General features: G+C 47.9%; 1 protein-coding gene across 1 annotated transcript in view; it reads right to left on the reverse strand.

The window, feature by feature from the left end:
- FANK1 (fibronectin type III and ankyrin repeat domains 1) overlaps window positions 1-16,188 on the reverse strand; it is a 151,680-nt gene that overhangs the window by 11,782 nt on the left and 123,710 nt on the right. Inside the window, exons 2-5 of the mRNA XM_007173292.2 lie at window positions 15,504-15,681; window positions 7,874-7,998; window positions 1,198-1,279; window positions 95-169 (exon numbers count right to left, since the gene is read on the reverse strand). Coding sequence (XP_007173354.2) covers window positions 95-169; window positions 1,198-1,279; window positions 7,874-7,998; window positions 15,504-15,681 — 460 coding nt within the window. The remainder of the gene's footprint in view (window positions 1-94; window positions 170-1,197; window positions 1,280-7,873; window positions 7,999-15,503; window positions 15,682-16,188) is intronic.

Here is a 16,188-nt window from a genome sequence, read left to right on the forward strand (position 1 = left end):
GGCCCTTCCCCTCCCATCCCGGTCCTGAGAGGAGCCTTTGGGAGGAGCGAGGGGCTCAACCCCTCCCTAAGGGATGCAGAGGGAAGCGCCATACCTGCTGTATCCTCTCTGGGCAGCGACCATCAGAGCGGTAAAGCCAAACTTATTGGGAACATCAACCTTCACGTTGCTTGGGGGAAACACAGAGGGAAAAAAAGAGATGAACGTGCCCACACGGCTCCCTGCAGATTCACAGCTGACTTCTCTTTCAGGGCGCAGGTGGTTAAAACGGTTCATTTTCCTGAAAATTCCAGTTCCTTCTGCGCCATTAAGTTTTTGTTGTCTTAGACTGCCCTGCCTAATATTTTAAAGGATTCAAATTCACAAGGAAAGAAGAGGAAATTGCTGTAATTTCACTTAAAGTAGGCATTTCCTTCAATTCAGAACCATTACATAATCTGCTAAAATCCTCTATGACGAGCACGGCCCCTCTAAACCAGCGGGGGGACACAGTGGCTTCACTGCAGGCTCTCAGCTCCACCCAGCACGAGCCTGGCCCCCATCGCACCCACTGGGCATAAAGCACTGCTGCTCAAAGAAGAAAGCCCAGCTCTTAAATAGCAGCTTAGAAGCTGTGGCGTTTTTCGGGACCCTTCTCCTACTTACAGAGCCTCAATTCACACATGACCTGTCTTCTAAGGCACTCAAAACTATCAATCCAAAAACGATCTAGATAACGTTGTCCTGTTTTCATTTGGGAGACAGCTTCAAGTATCTCATTGGCGGCAACTGTATTCAACATTTCCCCTCTAGGGTTTTATCAGCCTTTTGAGTTAGAAACAGCTGATTTAGTGATTCCTTAATTTCATCAGGAATTAGACGTGGGTGGGCATTTAGGGGCAAAATTTGCCTAAATGCTATGGCATATAACCAAGAGTCATAAGTTATTTCTGGGAAGAATATATGACACCCAGACTCGTCATGTCTGTTTTCAATGTTCATTAAATAATGACAAAATATCCCATTTACACGGGGCTGTGTCTACGGTCATCTTTATGAGCCGTGCTGCACTCACACCAGTCACCTGAGGTCAATTTTGGAGCCAAAGCCGTGGGGAATTTTAGGGAAATAAAGTTAAGCTGCATGAACGCATTTCTAAACACTTGCTGGACATTTAAAAAAAAAAATTTAAGTTTTTAAAAGGCAGAGCTCTCTCACCCTCCTTGTAGTATTCGAAGCAGCAAATCTTCATCGTTCACGTTGACAGCTCTATGCAAGTGTTCACTACTTATGGGTTCTCCTGAAGAAAGTAGATTGGAAAGCAGTCATCCAAAATATAATGAAAGAAGGTTCATTCCAGCTCTGTTCCTCCTGTGGCCTTGAGTGGAAGTTCATGTTCACCTTCAAGAAGGCACTTGGCAATTCTGCTGAGTATCTCTTACATGACATACTCTCCACTCCTCCTTTTACTGAAAATAGACCTTGTTTTCACATATTAAGAGAAGAACATTTAGATTGTCCTAAAGGCTTGGGACATTTTCAAGTTATAAAAGTACCGCTGTGTGGATGTTATTTTGATATTTGAAAATAATCCTTTCAGATTTCATAAGACATAATAAATGTCTCTTACGAGCAAGGGAAAGCTCTACCGTTGTCACGCTGTGCTGGTTTTGTTTGCCAAGGAGTCACTGAACTATGTGAACAACAAACGAAACAAGACAGATTGCTTTAACATTGGAAATCCACAATTTCAGTCCTTCCCGGGAACATAACATTCACGTTGGCCTTGCCTCCTGTGAGCTTGTGGAGGCAGAAGGGCTCATACCCAGAGAGGTGGAACATTGTGAGAAAGCCTGATTGTGGGAGCGAGCCTGCCAAGTGGAGAAGAGCAGGCGAGCGATTCTGAGAAACAGTAAAGGAACAATGGGAAGAGGGGCAGCCCTTCGTGCATCGACTCCTCGTGGAAGAGAATGGGGCGGAAGTCCAAAAATGAGCAGTGCGTGAGCTCAGGACCAAGTGAAAGAAGCCCGTCCATCAGGATGTTTGTTTCATGGCTTCATTTAGTTCACCTCCCATGACGTTCTGACTTTTTTGATGATTAGGATTAAGTTTAAATGAAATAATACAAGTGAAGCGCTAGACTAGCACCTGCACGTCGTTAAGTATCTGTTGTCAAGGTGATAGTAACAGAGTGGCAGCTGCCCTGGTCCCAGGCAGCCCACCTTTCTCTCCTGCCTGGTGCCCAGCCCCCTCCCACACTTAGCACCCTACCAGCCTTCACAGGCATTGGGCTGATAATCCCTGGCTTCAGCCATCTCCAAAGGGCTCATTCATTTATTCAACAAATTTGTTTCGTTTTTTGTTGGTGGTGGGGTTTTTTGGCCGCACCATGTGGGATCTTAATTCCCCGACCAGGGATCAAACCCGTGCCCCCCAACAAAGGTTCATGTATACCTTACATGCCTAGTCTTGACACTGGGAGCCCCAGAGAGAATGAGACACATGTCCCTCTCTTGCCCTTCACACTGCAGGGCCCACTTTCAGCTGTTACTATTCTCAACCCTGAGAGGAAACATCCCCTCCACCCTATCCTCCCACCGCACCCCAGACTACCCCCTGGGGCTCACCCCACCCCTTAACCTCCCTCTTACAGTCTGGCCCGCAGAGGTCCCCGGCCATCGCAGCCAGCTGGGAAGTAAAATTCCTAGCCCTGCTCCTCGTGGTGGAAAAACTCTGGGACATCAGTTCCCAGGCACAGGAGCCGATTTTCTCCTGGTTTCCTTGGAGGATTTTCCGCTGGACAAAGTACAAACCGGGAAACAGTGGGGCAGAAGAATGAAGGGATCCCTGTCAGAGTGACCTTTAACTGATACCCTTTTCTTCTGTTCTGGTAAAAATAAATTCAAGCCAAGTTAAAATTGTTTTGAAATAACAATTTTGTCTGCTTGAGCTTGCCAATCTCCTCAAGATGTCTTAGCTATATTATACTTCCTTTTCATCATTCCACACATAGTTTTAGACCAAAAGCCTCTAAATAAATGTATCATGATAACCCACCAGAGGACAAGGCCCACGGCAGTCCCTGGCCTTCTGAGGGAGGTCATGTCTTTCACGAGGGGCTACGGGAGGGGGCAGAGTTTTGCCCCCTGGAGGACATTTGGTAAAGTCGAGTGACATTTTTGGTTGTCACAGCTGAAGGATTGGTACTACTGGCATCTAGTGGCTGGAGGCCAGGGATACCTTTAAACATCCTACAGACACGGGGCAGCCCCTGTCACCGACCGCACAGATGCTGAGAATCCCTGCACTAGAGTCATACAGACTTAACATGACTCATACTTTAGTGGGCAAATGAAACCCATGGAAAGTTCCTCTTCCCTCTCGCTTCCCAGAAAGGAGGAGAAGGATGGTGTGGTGGGAAAGTCTCCATTATCCCACCAAACGGCCCCTACTTCTGTGACTCTCAAATGTCAGTTGCCACTAAAAACACCAAAATAAGTGATTTGCACAGAATCATCTAGAAGAGCATAGGAAGCTCATCCTATTTCTACTGAATTTTAAAGTATGGAATCCTAACTAGATCCTATTCACTAAGCTGTCTCTAGAGCATCACATGATGCTTTTAATCTCCTTCAGACCACAAAACAGGGCCAGAAAGGCTGAGTGAGTTGTCCAAGGTCACCCAGATAGGAGGGGGCGACATCAGAGCTCAAAGGGAGGTCTTCCGAAAGGCCACACTCCTTCGTTTGGGGCTTAATAGATGTCGAGGTAGCTGACAAATCCATTCTATGCTTCCACTCTTACTAAATTCTGTATACAAGCAGACATCTTAAATACACACACGAGCCCCCAGCCCCTGCAAAGTGCGAAGTGCAAGGGGAGGCCTAAAGCTTAGAAAGCTTCGGAAAAGTGCTAACTTCTTGGCATTTGAGGGAAAGCTCTAAAAGCACACGCAGCACCCGGCACATTACGCCCTGACCACCTCTGTCCACATCATCCCTCATACCTGCCCAGCATGGCTCTCCCGGTATGGGCACTTCCCATCCTACCCAGGGAGCTCTGCAGCGTGCAAATATCAGAAAACAGAATAAGTTCATTTCGTGCTTAGAAGCTTGAGGACCGTGCATAGCAGAGACCAGGGTATCTTGATGTTACGATATAATTTCAATAAATGTATTGTCTATTCCAGTTTCTGCGAGAGGTCATCAGCGCTGTCCTAACTTATTCTGAGATCAAAGGGACGCCTCACGGAAGAGAAGGAAAACAACATAATTGTTCATCATTCCCTGCTTGCTGAGTTCCAGCAATAACTATCATTGGGGCATGAAAGCTCTTTCTCAGCATTAACTCATTAACCCTCTCAGACCCCTGCCAGGAAGGCAACGAGGTACTGAGGACGACCGCCAGCCCAGAGAGGGATCAACCGAGGCACAACAGAGTCTCACAGGTTACAGGAATTTGACAGGGAACAGAAAAGAAGTGCAGAGGCTCTTGTCTGCAGGGCAGAGCAGTTCTTTCTACTCCCACTTTAGGCGGGAGTCATGAAGAACAGAGAGGACGTTCCACGGGGGGCAGAATGTTCCGGTCCTCCGCCCCCGAATCCTTCAAGACCTCGTGGGCCTGGCCCAAGGGACTGCTATCGGCAAGTGCAATGGGATATGAAAAAGGCAGGCTTTGCCTTTGTGGGTTTGCTGTTCTAATGGTTACCCGGGTGTCACCATTATCACAAATATGGAACTGATGCTGCCCCGTGGTGAGGACGCCCGTCGTCGAGCAGGACCCCGGGAGGGGACGCCTGGCTAGGAGCAGGAAGGGGACAGAGAGGTCTTCGGGACCCCACTGCTCATGCTCTGCAAGAGGGTCATGTAGCTGCAGATGTCCCGACAGATATTAAAATGTGGTGATAACACCTTTCTTGGTGGAATTTAAGTCTCTATTAAAAACAGTGAATAAATGATGAGCTCATTGGCAAAAAATATTTGCCAATTAACAAGCAGCAGCTGTTTTCCTTTCTTTTTAAGGGCCCAACTGATTAAAATTGCATGCTGCCTCATTTAAACAAGAGTCTCATGTACTTTACCTGGGGGGGGAAAGAAAAAGGCTGAGCATCCTTTATTCAAAGTACATGCTTTTGTGATTCATTAAAGCACTTTCAAACCGAATGCAAATTATCAACCCACAGAAGCATTTTCACTTGTTTTGTATAATGTGCACATTTTTAATTCTTTGTTTAGCATGATCTGCCTCCTTAAGAGTGTCTGCTTTGGATATTATAACAGCGACAGCCTAAGGAAGCAGCAGCCAGAAGGAAAGGTTACCTGATCCTTCCCACCCAGGAGAGTGTCCTGAGGTTGCGAGCGCATCCTGGCTGCAGGCACGTGTGCTGTGACCTGACACTCGGCTCCCAGGGCATCACCAGGACACTCATCTCCAGCCCACCCTTGTCCCCACAGGAGGTCTTGTCTGATGAGCCACGGAAGCCACGGACTGCAGTGACAAAGGCCTTGGACCACTGGACCAATTTTCCACGGCTGCCTCTCAGAAGCCAGCTCAGCAAGGAGAAGGCACACCTGGCCTGCAGACACCACCCTTGTCAGCTGACAGACCGAGCGCTATGACGCTCTCTGCCTTCCCAGAAGAGCTCCAGATGGTGCCCTGACTCCATGTAGCCTCTGGCCAAAGGCCCAGGAGCCCCGGCCCTGGCTTTGACGTGGTACTAAGGATCCTAGGGGCCGCCTACCGCAATGGGCTCTATGCCCACTTCACCCTCACCTGGCAGGTTCAGGGGGCCTCTCCCCAGCCAGTGGGAACCAGATCCATCTCCCGAGAGACAGGAAGGCAAGCTGAGCCAATCAGAGCTCCTCCTCCCCCCAATACTGACTGGGGGCTTTTCGTTCGCCATCCATCCAACCGTTTCTTAAGGATCTTCTATAACTAGACATGACTAACCCATCACCCTGGCCCCTCAGGAGCACGCACAGTAGGTGGAAGACAAAGAAGATGAACGAATACGTAAAATAAGAGGCAAGGAGCGTTACTAGAGGTGGAGAGACACCGCTCTGTGCCGGGGAGGAGCAGAGTGCAGGGCAAACAAGGGGAAGCCACACGAGGAATGGCCTGGAACAGAGCTCTGCCCCGGAGTGGGCTCGGTAGACCCAGCAGTGGGGAGGGCGGGCACCCCAGAATGCAGGGGCAGAGCCAGAGGAGGGCAGCACTGGCTGCGGGTGGGGGAGGACGGGAGGGAGCCGAACGGAGGCCTGGAGGAGCGCCCTCCAGAGTCTCTTTCCACACGCTGGGCTCCCTTTGCCCAGGTTTCTCCTGCCCCCTCTCCTCCCTTCTCTGTGCCTTCCCTCAACACACAAAGAAGTAAGGCACAGTCTGCTGCTCTGCCTTCTTTTCTTGCCCCTAAAAACTCCAGGAGCTCAATATCTCCCATAGAAAAGCAAATGCTTTCACCCTCACCAGATTCAGGGCCAAGCCCTCTTTCCTGACCTGCATCTCTGGAATCGACCATTTCACGTCAAAAGTCTCCTCTGAAACTATTTCTCCACGGCTAGCTGAGCACTGTTTGGGGGGTGTATATGGCATCACCACCCTCAGCTTTAACTAAATTCTCAGTTCGCTAAACTGAGATCCAATCCCCTAATGCCTTGTTTGCAACGGAAGATGTTATGAACCAACTCAAAATCTGAATTACCTTTCATCTGCACAAAAATGTCCATCAGTAAATGCCTAAAGGACACAACTGAAAGTCACAGAAAATATATGTATACAGGTCAAATGCTACACTGACTGAAATTTTAAAATAATGTTTAACTCACAAAAATTTTAAATAATGTTTAACTCCCTTTGTGCAATCAAAAACAGATTTGTCTGTATTTTCAGTGGGTGGGTATTTTCAGAAGTGAAAAACACTTCTGACCGTTTTAATCTTCACAATATTCTAGTTCAAAGATGGGACTTCATACACACACACCTTCAAAATGTTTTAAAATACCAATCACAGGGACTTCCCTGGTGGCACAGTGGTCAAGAATCTGCCTGCCAATGCAGGGGACACGTGTTCGATCCCTGGTCCGGGAAGATCCCACATGCCGCGGAGCAACTAAACCCCTGCGCCACAACTACTGAGCCTGCGCGCCACAACTACTGAAGCCCGCATACCTAGAGCCCATGCTCTGCAACAAGAGAAGCCACCGCAGTGAGAAGCCCGTGTACCACAATGAAGAGTAGCCCCTGCTCGCTGCAACTAGAGAAAGCCCATGTGCAGCAACGAAGACCCAACGCAGCCAAAAATAAATCAATTAAAAACAAAAAATCTTTAAAAAAATAAAATACTGATCCCAGAAAATATTTGCACCCTTAGATCTGCCCTGGGCAAAGGATGCGGCCTCTGTCCCCCACCTCTGTGTGGGCCCCCTCCCCGCGTCCTGTGGACAGAAGCAGCGCTGTTCACTGTTCCTCACCCACAGGTTCCCAGGGATCAGACTTCTGTGTCAAGTCTTGACGGATACACTGAAGCTGTCCAAAAGGGACGAAACGCTGAGTGGACCTCTCACCTGAGGTCGCCTGGGGGGCAGCCTGTTTCTCCGCGTGGGAACCCTTGCTCGGCCCGCACCCCTCTGGCCCGTTTCCTGAGAAAGGTGACTCCATCCTTTTTTTCTGAACTGCCCTCCCAGGGAAGCGCTGGCACAAAAACAGCTCTTGCATTTATTCAAGCATAATTAGACTTCCCTTATGCGACGGCCAGGCCCGGCCAGTGAACAATGTTATCACAGCGCTTAAAAATGGAATGGTTTCTGCTTCCAGTAAGGCCAAGCAGAAAGCAGAATACCTTCACCTTCACATTGTTTGTCACCTTTAGATAAATGAGTTTCAAGCTCTGCATACTCACTGGTCGTAGATACCGAGACCACCGGGCTGTACTCATGCTCTCCGGAGGGGCTAGTGACCTTCAGTCGAAACCTGTACAGGGTCCGTGGGTCCAGACCTTCCACAACATGCTTAGTCGCGTATCCCCTAGATGGGAAGAGACACACGTGATGATGACACCAGGTAATCGGGGCAGCGTCCTCTGAAAGGTATTAGAAGAGCAGGTGGAAGGGATTTCTGAGCACTGTCTACCCCCGGTACAGAGCTGACCTTGGTGGCTGTCCGTCTCTCACCCTGGGCTGAACTCCTGAGCACGAAGGGCAGGACAGGCGTCCACCCCTGCCCGGCAGGTGCCCTCGATGCCGCAGCTCCCCTCCCCCAGGGCTGACACACAGCTGGCTCGCGATTTTGTACTTTGGAGAAATGGTCACATTAACCCATGTTTTTTTTTTTTTTTTTTTGTCCTCATATGGCAAAGTTTCACAATTGAAAGCTAAGCTCAGCAGTCCAAGTAGCACATACATGGATTGCTGGGTGGGGTCTTCGGGTGGATGGGCGCCGCTGTGTACCTACTGCAGGCAAAATCCCACTGCAGGGAGAGGGCGTGACCACTCGGAGCCCCTGAGCAACTGGGGAGGTGGGCAGCGCAGAAATGACTCTCCTATCACACCACACAGTCAGGGTCACCTAGGAAAACGTTTGTGGGAAGCAGGTGCTGAACACTTGGAGAACAGAAAACTGATTAGAGGCTGCGATGGAAATCTGCAGGACTCCAGGCAGAAAGACTTGAGTCGGATCGTTTGGAGCTGAAAAACGAGCACCAGGAAACACAGGCAGGCAGTGCTGCCGGCTCAGGAGACGCTGAGATCCAGTGAAGGTGCCGAGACCCCGGCCCTCTGCCCGTGAAGCAGGGCCTGGGGGTCTGGTTTTGACTTGCCGCGCTTTCTAGGATACCAGGTCTCCAAAGGTCCAAGGAGTTGTACGTCTATCCCAACAGTCCCAAAATCTCAGCTCCCCTTTGCTGCCAAAAACCTTTATTAGCATCTGATTAAATTCCATGTATCTCTTTTCAAAGCCTTCATCTAAATCTTTCTTTCCTTACACCTCAAAGACTTGATCTGTGTGTGTGCAGGGTGGGCGGAGAGAGGGTGAGGATGTACTATCTCCAGCTCTTTTCTTCTTTCCTGCTTCCACATCCAGCCCAGGCCCTGCCCTCCTCCCTTCAGGACACTCTCCACAGCCCCTCGGATGCCAAGCTTACCATCTTTTTTCCCATTTTCTGTCTATAACTTTCCCTTCATTCTCAGCAGACTTGTACAGAGGCTAGAATCATACTTTGGGGTTCACAACTAATCTTTCAAAAATGTTGATGTGCTACCTAAATATTTATACATCAGTTCCTTTCCATGCAACTCACCAAACCTATCTCGTGCCCACTACCTGGGAGGTGCTGGGCCGGGCTGGGGACGCAGCCCTGGACCAGTTCAGGGCCGAGATGCATCTGTCAACTCTTGCTGATGGGTGCGAGAACAGGGGCATCCAGGACAGTGAGGGGTGACAGCTGCATCAGGCTGAAATGGCAGTGCTGGAGTTGCCATCATTACTGATAAACCCACTGGGAAAGCAGGGTCTCCCCAAAGATGCAGGCACAGTGCCCAGTGCATAGAGAGCCAAGCCCACCATTGCTCCAGGGGGAGGAGAACCCTTCAGGATAGTTTAAGACGACCCAGAAGGCCTTCTATCTCCCAAACTCACCCATCAGACAAGTAATTCCTCTACCGTGAGGAGTGAGGGGAGAGGGGGCCCCAAAGCATGTCCTTAGCAGAGAGGCCTCTGATGTAAAGTGAGACATGGGGCAAGCAACTTCCAGAACAGACAGGAGGATAGGCAGGGGAAGGAAGGACCCAGGCAGTATGAGAAAGCCACGAGGATTGGAAAGACAAGGAATCCCAGGGGGATGAATGGTTAGGTGAGAGCAAAGGGTAACTGACAGAAAAATCTAGCACCGGGCGATCAGGCAGGTCTGGATCTGCGCTCCTGAGAGGAGTCTCAGCTCAGAGACCTAGAGGACCATGTTTGAAAACAGGAAATGATTTCCAAAGACCCTTTGCCCTTTGTTTCTCTCTCCCTTTGTCGATTATCCAAAACGTAAAATTTTAAGCTGAAATGAAGTCCAGAATATTCGGAAAGCCCCCTTTTTTGCATCACAAGTTACTCCAGGCACCAAAACCTAAATGACTTCTTGGGCGGAGCTCTAAACAAGCCAAGAAAAAGATGGTGGGGGAGGGGCGGGGGACGTTGAGGCCCTTCTGACCTTCGTCTGTGTTCTCCTGCCCTTCGAGGGTGGACGCAGCCCTCTTCACTGAGACTACCTTTCCTTGAAGCATATTTCTCTCCACCTAAAGAAGCCACGTCAGTCAAGGTGGCCTCTAGCTACCCCTCCCATCCTGCAGGTGCACGTACTCTTCCCATCGTTAACAGTCAAATTCCTCTCCCCTTCAATAGGATGGGATGTGGCGAAGGGATGCTGTGCAATTCTGGGCCCAGCTTTAACACGCCTGGTAGCTTCTGCTCTTGCTCCCTTGGAAGCCAGTTGCCATGTAAAGATGTTCAACTTCCCCACTGGAGGGAGAGGTTGCCTGGTGAGAGTCACTGGAAGATGCCAGACAATGAAGGAAAACACAGGAGCCCGGTCAGCTGCCCACTGTCCCCACTGCCCCAGCAGAGGCATCAGACACATGAGTGACACCACTTGGATCCTTCAGCCCCAAAAGAGCTGCACCAGCCAAGACCACGTGGAACAGAGACTTGCCCACCCCACGTTGCCCAAATTGTAGGATCATGAGCAAGCGTGTGAGTATTTTACACTTTGAGCAAAACCACTAAGTTTGGGACAGTTTGTTACACAGCAATAGATAACTGATACATCATGTACCAACAACAAAGAAACTATAATAAAGACAATTAGGAAATGATACCGACAGCCTTAAGAAGCCAAAAAAACAGAAGTGTTAAAACTAGATACAAATATATTTACCATGAAAGAAAAAGCTCTGAAACCAAGATAAATGTTCAGAAAAACTGCATGGTCTAAAAAAAAATTAACAACAACAACAATAAACTAAAATATATCAGCTTGGCACAAAGTAATCTTGTGAGTGGGTGGGCTTTATTGTTACATGAGCAGAGGTGCATAACTATAGCTATTTGAATCATAGAAACTGAGCCCTCAATTTGTGGCATCTGAAAAGATCTCTAGGAGCTCAGGGAGACTGCAATGCTCAAACCTCAATGGAATTTAATTGCCAGGTAGCAAAGACTTAACATAGTTATAGACCAAAATAAAACTAAAAGTGCCCTCAATAAAATCCAATGGTGCTAAACATCATAAGATCACCATGAAGCAAACAGCACCTTCATAACCCCTGGAAAGATAAATTACAGAACTGTCTTAGAAAACAGATGCCACTGGGCACAGCGATTGGAGGCTGGAGGCTCTCACAGCATCAGCAGAGGTGGCCCCACAGAGAGGACCAGAGACACAGCTGCCCACTGGGGTCCTCCACGACTACAATGCAGACACAGGGGTGACACCGACTGCGGCACAGACACAGGGACGTCTCAGAGCAGCTGTGTATCGAACGTCTGGAGATGCACTTCTTTACACGGCCCAGGCATGGTAGCTCAAAGGATGAAGCGATCTTAGAACTTTTCCGAGTTCTATTTCCAGTAGAGGAAATATATCAAAGTATAAAGCATACTGTTATTTCTGTTATCAGCCAAAGCAAATATCTGATGCAAGAGCTGAGCAAACATGAAACATAACAAAGTAAGTACGGAAATGCCCAGAGACTCAGTTCCCAGACTTCTCTTCTCCCACTATGTTCCACCCCCAGCTTTCCGATCCCGCCACCTGCTGATGACTCTGAAATCCATTCCTCCAGCCCAGACTCTCCCCTGGCTGGTTCTTCCCCAACTGCCTCCTTGATGTCTCCACCTGGATGCCTGATCGTCCCCAAATGAGCTCCCGCTCCATCCCGAGTCTCCGTGGTTTGAGCTGCTCAGGCCAAAACCTTGGTGCCACCTGTGGAAGACCGGACTTTGTTCACAGGTACTTGGTGCCCTCCCCCAAGGATCCTATATCCCAGTGCTGTTGAGCTCAGACGCGGCGGGACTTGCTCTGAGCAATGAAGTATAAACAGAGGTGCAGTGTGTCATTCCGGGTGGAAGCTTCAAGAAACGGGGAGCCCCGATCTCTGGCTCTGCTGGCACCATGACTAGCCACGTTGAGGCAGAGGCCACTCCACCAGCCTGGCGACACACCACGGGTGTTCCGTGCGGGAAATAGGCGGCTGCCGTTGGGAGCCACTGAGCTTCTGGAGCTGCTGCTTCCTGCAGCCCAATGGGGCCAATCCTGAGATGTCTACTGATGGCCCCTTGACTACCCTCTTTCTCTCACATCCCATATCTGGTGCACCAGCAAATTCCTCAAATCTGTCTTAAAAAGCCTTGATTTCACCACTTTTCACACTGTGTTCTGTTATCTCCCACCTAAGTTATTGCAGAAGCTTCCTAATTAGTCCTCCCCTGCTCTGGCCGCCTTCCCTCCTCACAGCCTGTCCTCCACTCAGCAGGCAGAGTGACCCTCATGTAGCATAAGCGCCACACCCCTCCCCAGTTTATCAGTGTCCAGTGGCGTCTCACCTCACAGAGTGACAGCCCCCAAGACCCACGCTGGCCCCATCCCATTACTCATTCACTTCACTCCTCAGTGTTTCTGGAACGCCAGGCAGGATCCCGCCTCCAGACACTTTTGCCTGCTGTGTCTTCTGCCTGGAATGTTCTTCCAGATACTCACGAGGCTCCAGATACCCATCACTTGCTTCTTTACACAGATGTTACCTTCTCAGTGAAGGCTTCTTCACCTCCACTCCAAGCCCCCAACTATTCTCCTCTGCTTTCCACTTGGTACTTACCACCATCTGACACACTATGTTCTTACTTATGTATCTTATTTATCACTTGTCTTCCTCATCATGAGGGACGAATTTTTGTCTGCTTGTCTAGTGCTGTATCCCCGGCATCCAAAACAGTGTGTTGCACATAGTAGGTGCTGACTGAATGAATGAAATTCATGATAAGGGTACCAATTATCATAGGAATTTAGAGGGGTAGATAATAGGATAGTAAAGGGAGCTTCTCAGTCGAGGCAGAATCTGACTTGGGTGGAAGAAAGGATGGAGCAGGGGAGATTTGTCTGAACAGAGAAAACAGCTGAACACACATGCAGGAGAAGTCAAGGCATACTCAAAGGACAGTAAAGCAGATTTCGTTGGAAGGTTTATGCCCAGAAATAAGAAACAGCAAGAAAGGCAGGTTGTGGGCAAACTGTGAAGAGCTCAGATGTTAGTGTAAGGAGTTGGACCTTCATTCTTCAAGCAATGGAAACCCATCGAAGACAATCTGACAAAAGGAAGATTAAAAAGAAAATTAACCTAGCAAGGTAGAAGGAAGGGATAGAGGGCAAGAAAAGAGGGATATGGCCAATTCATTCAATCAGCAAATAAGCTGGACGGTTGTAGGACCTGGGGATTCAGCAATGACTAGTCAGAAAACAGAGCCTACTTGCATCCTAGTAGGGGAAATGCCGCAATCGAACAAGGGAAAGCATAGAAGGGATGTGCAAAGGGAGAACTCATGAAAACTAGATATAACTGGCTGTGAGGAGAGCCCATGTCAAAGACAATAGCACTGATTCAAGACTGGCTGTTGGAGAAGATGAACAGAAACTGACAAGTCAAAACGAAGTTCTTAAATCCACAATCCCAAGGTCAGATAGTCTAGATAATCGCTTTTGCAAAGAAAGGCATTTGCTAGTTTTAGTGATACACCTAGGGAAAAGTGATATAATGGAGAGAAGAGGTCAAGATTAACACAGTCTAACTCTGCCACCTAGTGTCAAGGTTTGTGCTAATTCTCTGAGGGAACGTGAGCATCTCACAACCTCACTTAGAGTTGGGGGTCTGAAGGCCTCGCTGCTGGCTCTGCAATGCCAGGCAACCATCCAGGTGAGTTCCCGGGCCAGACAGCACTCAGGTCTCTGGGGAAAACATAACAGCACAGAGACACACAGGCTGGAGGCCAGTGGCCATGGCTGATCACCCAGCAAAGGAGAAATGGAGACACAAAGGAGCACCCAGGACAGCCCCACCTAACCTGCCCAAGCATGGCTTGTGGTGCAAGAGAAACAGGGGAAATGAAATACCTTTTTCTCTCTCCACAGAAATACTTGCTATATCATCATTCATGCTTTTGGGTGGAAACTACTTACCAGAGAATAACACATGACATGACATGATTAAAATAACGTTTCAAGTAGTCGGGCCAGGAATTATTTTCATATGGCAACTACATTTCAGGTAAATGCATGTTTTCCTTTCTAGGTACAAAGAATGGTTCATCAAATCGCAGGGATACCATGGTTCAGGTAACAGGCGAAGCCTGCGTAGGTACCCTCACATCAGCACCCTTACCACAATGCCACCTGGAGAAAAGTCCAGCAAAGCGCTGCAACTGTTCCCTGACTGCAGCAGTGCCAGGATGCCGGCTGTGATATTGCCCTACAGTTTTCCATAATGTTACCACTGGGGAAAATGGTAAAAGGTACCTGGGATCTCTCTGTATTATTTCTCACAGCCAGATGTGAAGCTACAATTATGTCAAAATTAAAAGTTTAATATAAAACCGTATCTGCGTCTCATCTCTGGTCTTCTTCCTAAAACACAAAGTCATTTTGCAAGCAGTAAAGCTGTCAAAGGAATAAATAAGGATTGAAGTGAAGGCTAAGAAAAAAAAAAATGACCTCTTGATTATTCCTGTTGCATTCATTTATTTATTCACACAACAAATATTTTGAGGGCCTCCTATGTGCTGGCGCTGTCCAGGAGTTGGGGAAAGAGACTCAAGCAAACAGGAATCTTACCTGCTTCTCGTGGAGTTTAGATGCTGGTAGGGAGACAGAAAACGAACAGTAAACAGTAAAATGACTCCGGCAGAGCTAGGTTTCACAATGCAAACGAAACAAGGTCATGGCAGAGAGGACAGCTGCGTGGAAGAACGGCTACTTCAGGTGGCCTTTTGAGGAGGGGCCAGTATTTGATATGATATGTGCATGGTGTAAAGGAACCAGCTGTATAAAAATAGAAGGAAATGCATTCAAGGAAAAGGCAAAAAAGACAGGTTCTGATGGAGGCTGAGAGAATTTAGCAGGTTGGTTGGAAAGAGTTAACACGGGAACAGTGGTGTGACCCGAGGTCGGGAAGTTGTCACATCTGTGAACAGAACAGCCTGAGGGGAACCTCATCTGATTTCATCCAACTCTCCTTTGATTCTGTCTCTACGTTTTGGATTTTTAAAATATACCATTAGAATATTTCAGAAGCCTAAGGAGCTCTCAAAGGTCTAGGAGGTTTAATTTCAAAGCGACTGCTCACCCTTATTTTCCAAAATTCATCACTCATGAAAAGAATGAATGCAAATGATGCTGACTCATTCCTTCAATTTCAAAATGAGTCTTCTTGGAGACAATAGAAACCATTCCAGCTAATCAAGAAATCAAAGCAAAATGTTAAGCAGTTCAACATTGCACCTACGTATAAATGATACCATAAGTGTGCATTTTGGGGTCTTCTTCTTCAATAGAAAACCTGAACCACTGCTCCTGGGGTCCCTGCCGCTTGACTTTCTTCTCCAGATCCCAGTATAATTCAATGCTGTGATGAGTCACTTTGCCCACAACAGGTGGATGAGGCTTTGAGGATGGTGTGATTTCTAAAAAGATAAAAATTTAAAAAGATACAGTATTTCAGGACTCTATTTCCATAAGGAAGAGAGATCAGCTGAGTGCATTAGAGCTGCTTGAAAATCAAACTGTGTTTTCCTATACGTCAGGCACACACGTAAGTATTCCTCCCTGTGGCTTGAAGAACATCAGAAAAGCATGAGTGATAGAAAATTCAGCTGATGCAGTGAGTTACCACATTCGTCAACGAGCAGATTGTACCATACCTATTGACATCATACTTTACTCATGGACCCTTCCAAAAGGTTACTTAACTTATGGAACTATTTAGATTTTTCTCTGAGCTGAAGAAACTCAGTTTGCTGCTATCATCCTTCAGTGATCTGGCTGGTAAACAAAGCCAATAGACAAATGATACTGCTGGTCCAAATATTTGTAACACAGATGACAAAGTGTTGATATCTGTTCTATATAAACAGCTCTTACAAACTAACCAAGGAAAAACCCAAAGGCTAATAATATCAATCAGGCAAAAG

The sequence above is a fragment of the Balaenoptera acutorostrata genome, chromosome 16 (genome assembly GCF_949987535.1).
Source record: "Balaenoptera acutorostrata chromosome 16, mBalAcu1.1, whole genome shotgun sequence".
NCBI lineage: Eukaryota > Metazoa > Chordata > Mammalia > Artiodactyla > Balaenopteridae > Balaenoptera > Balaenoptera acutorostrata.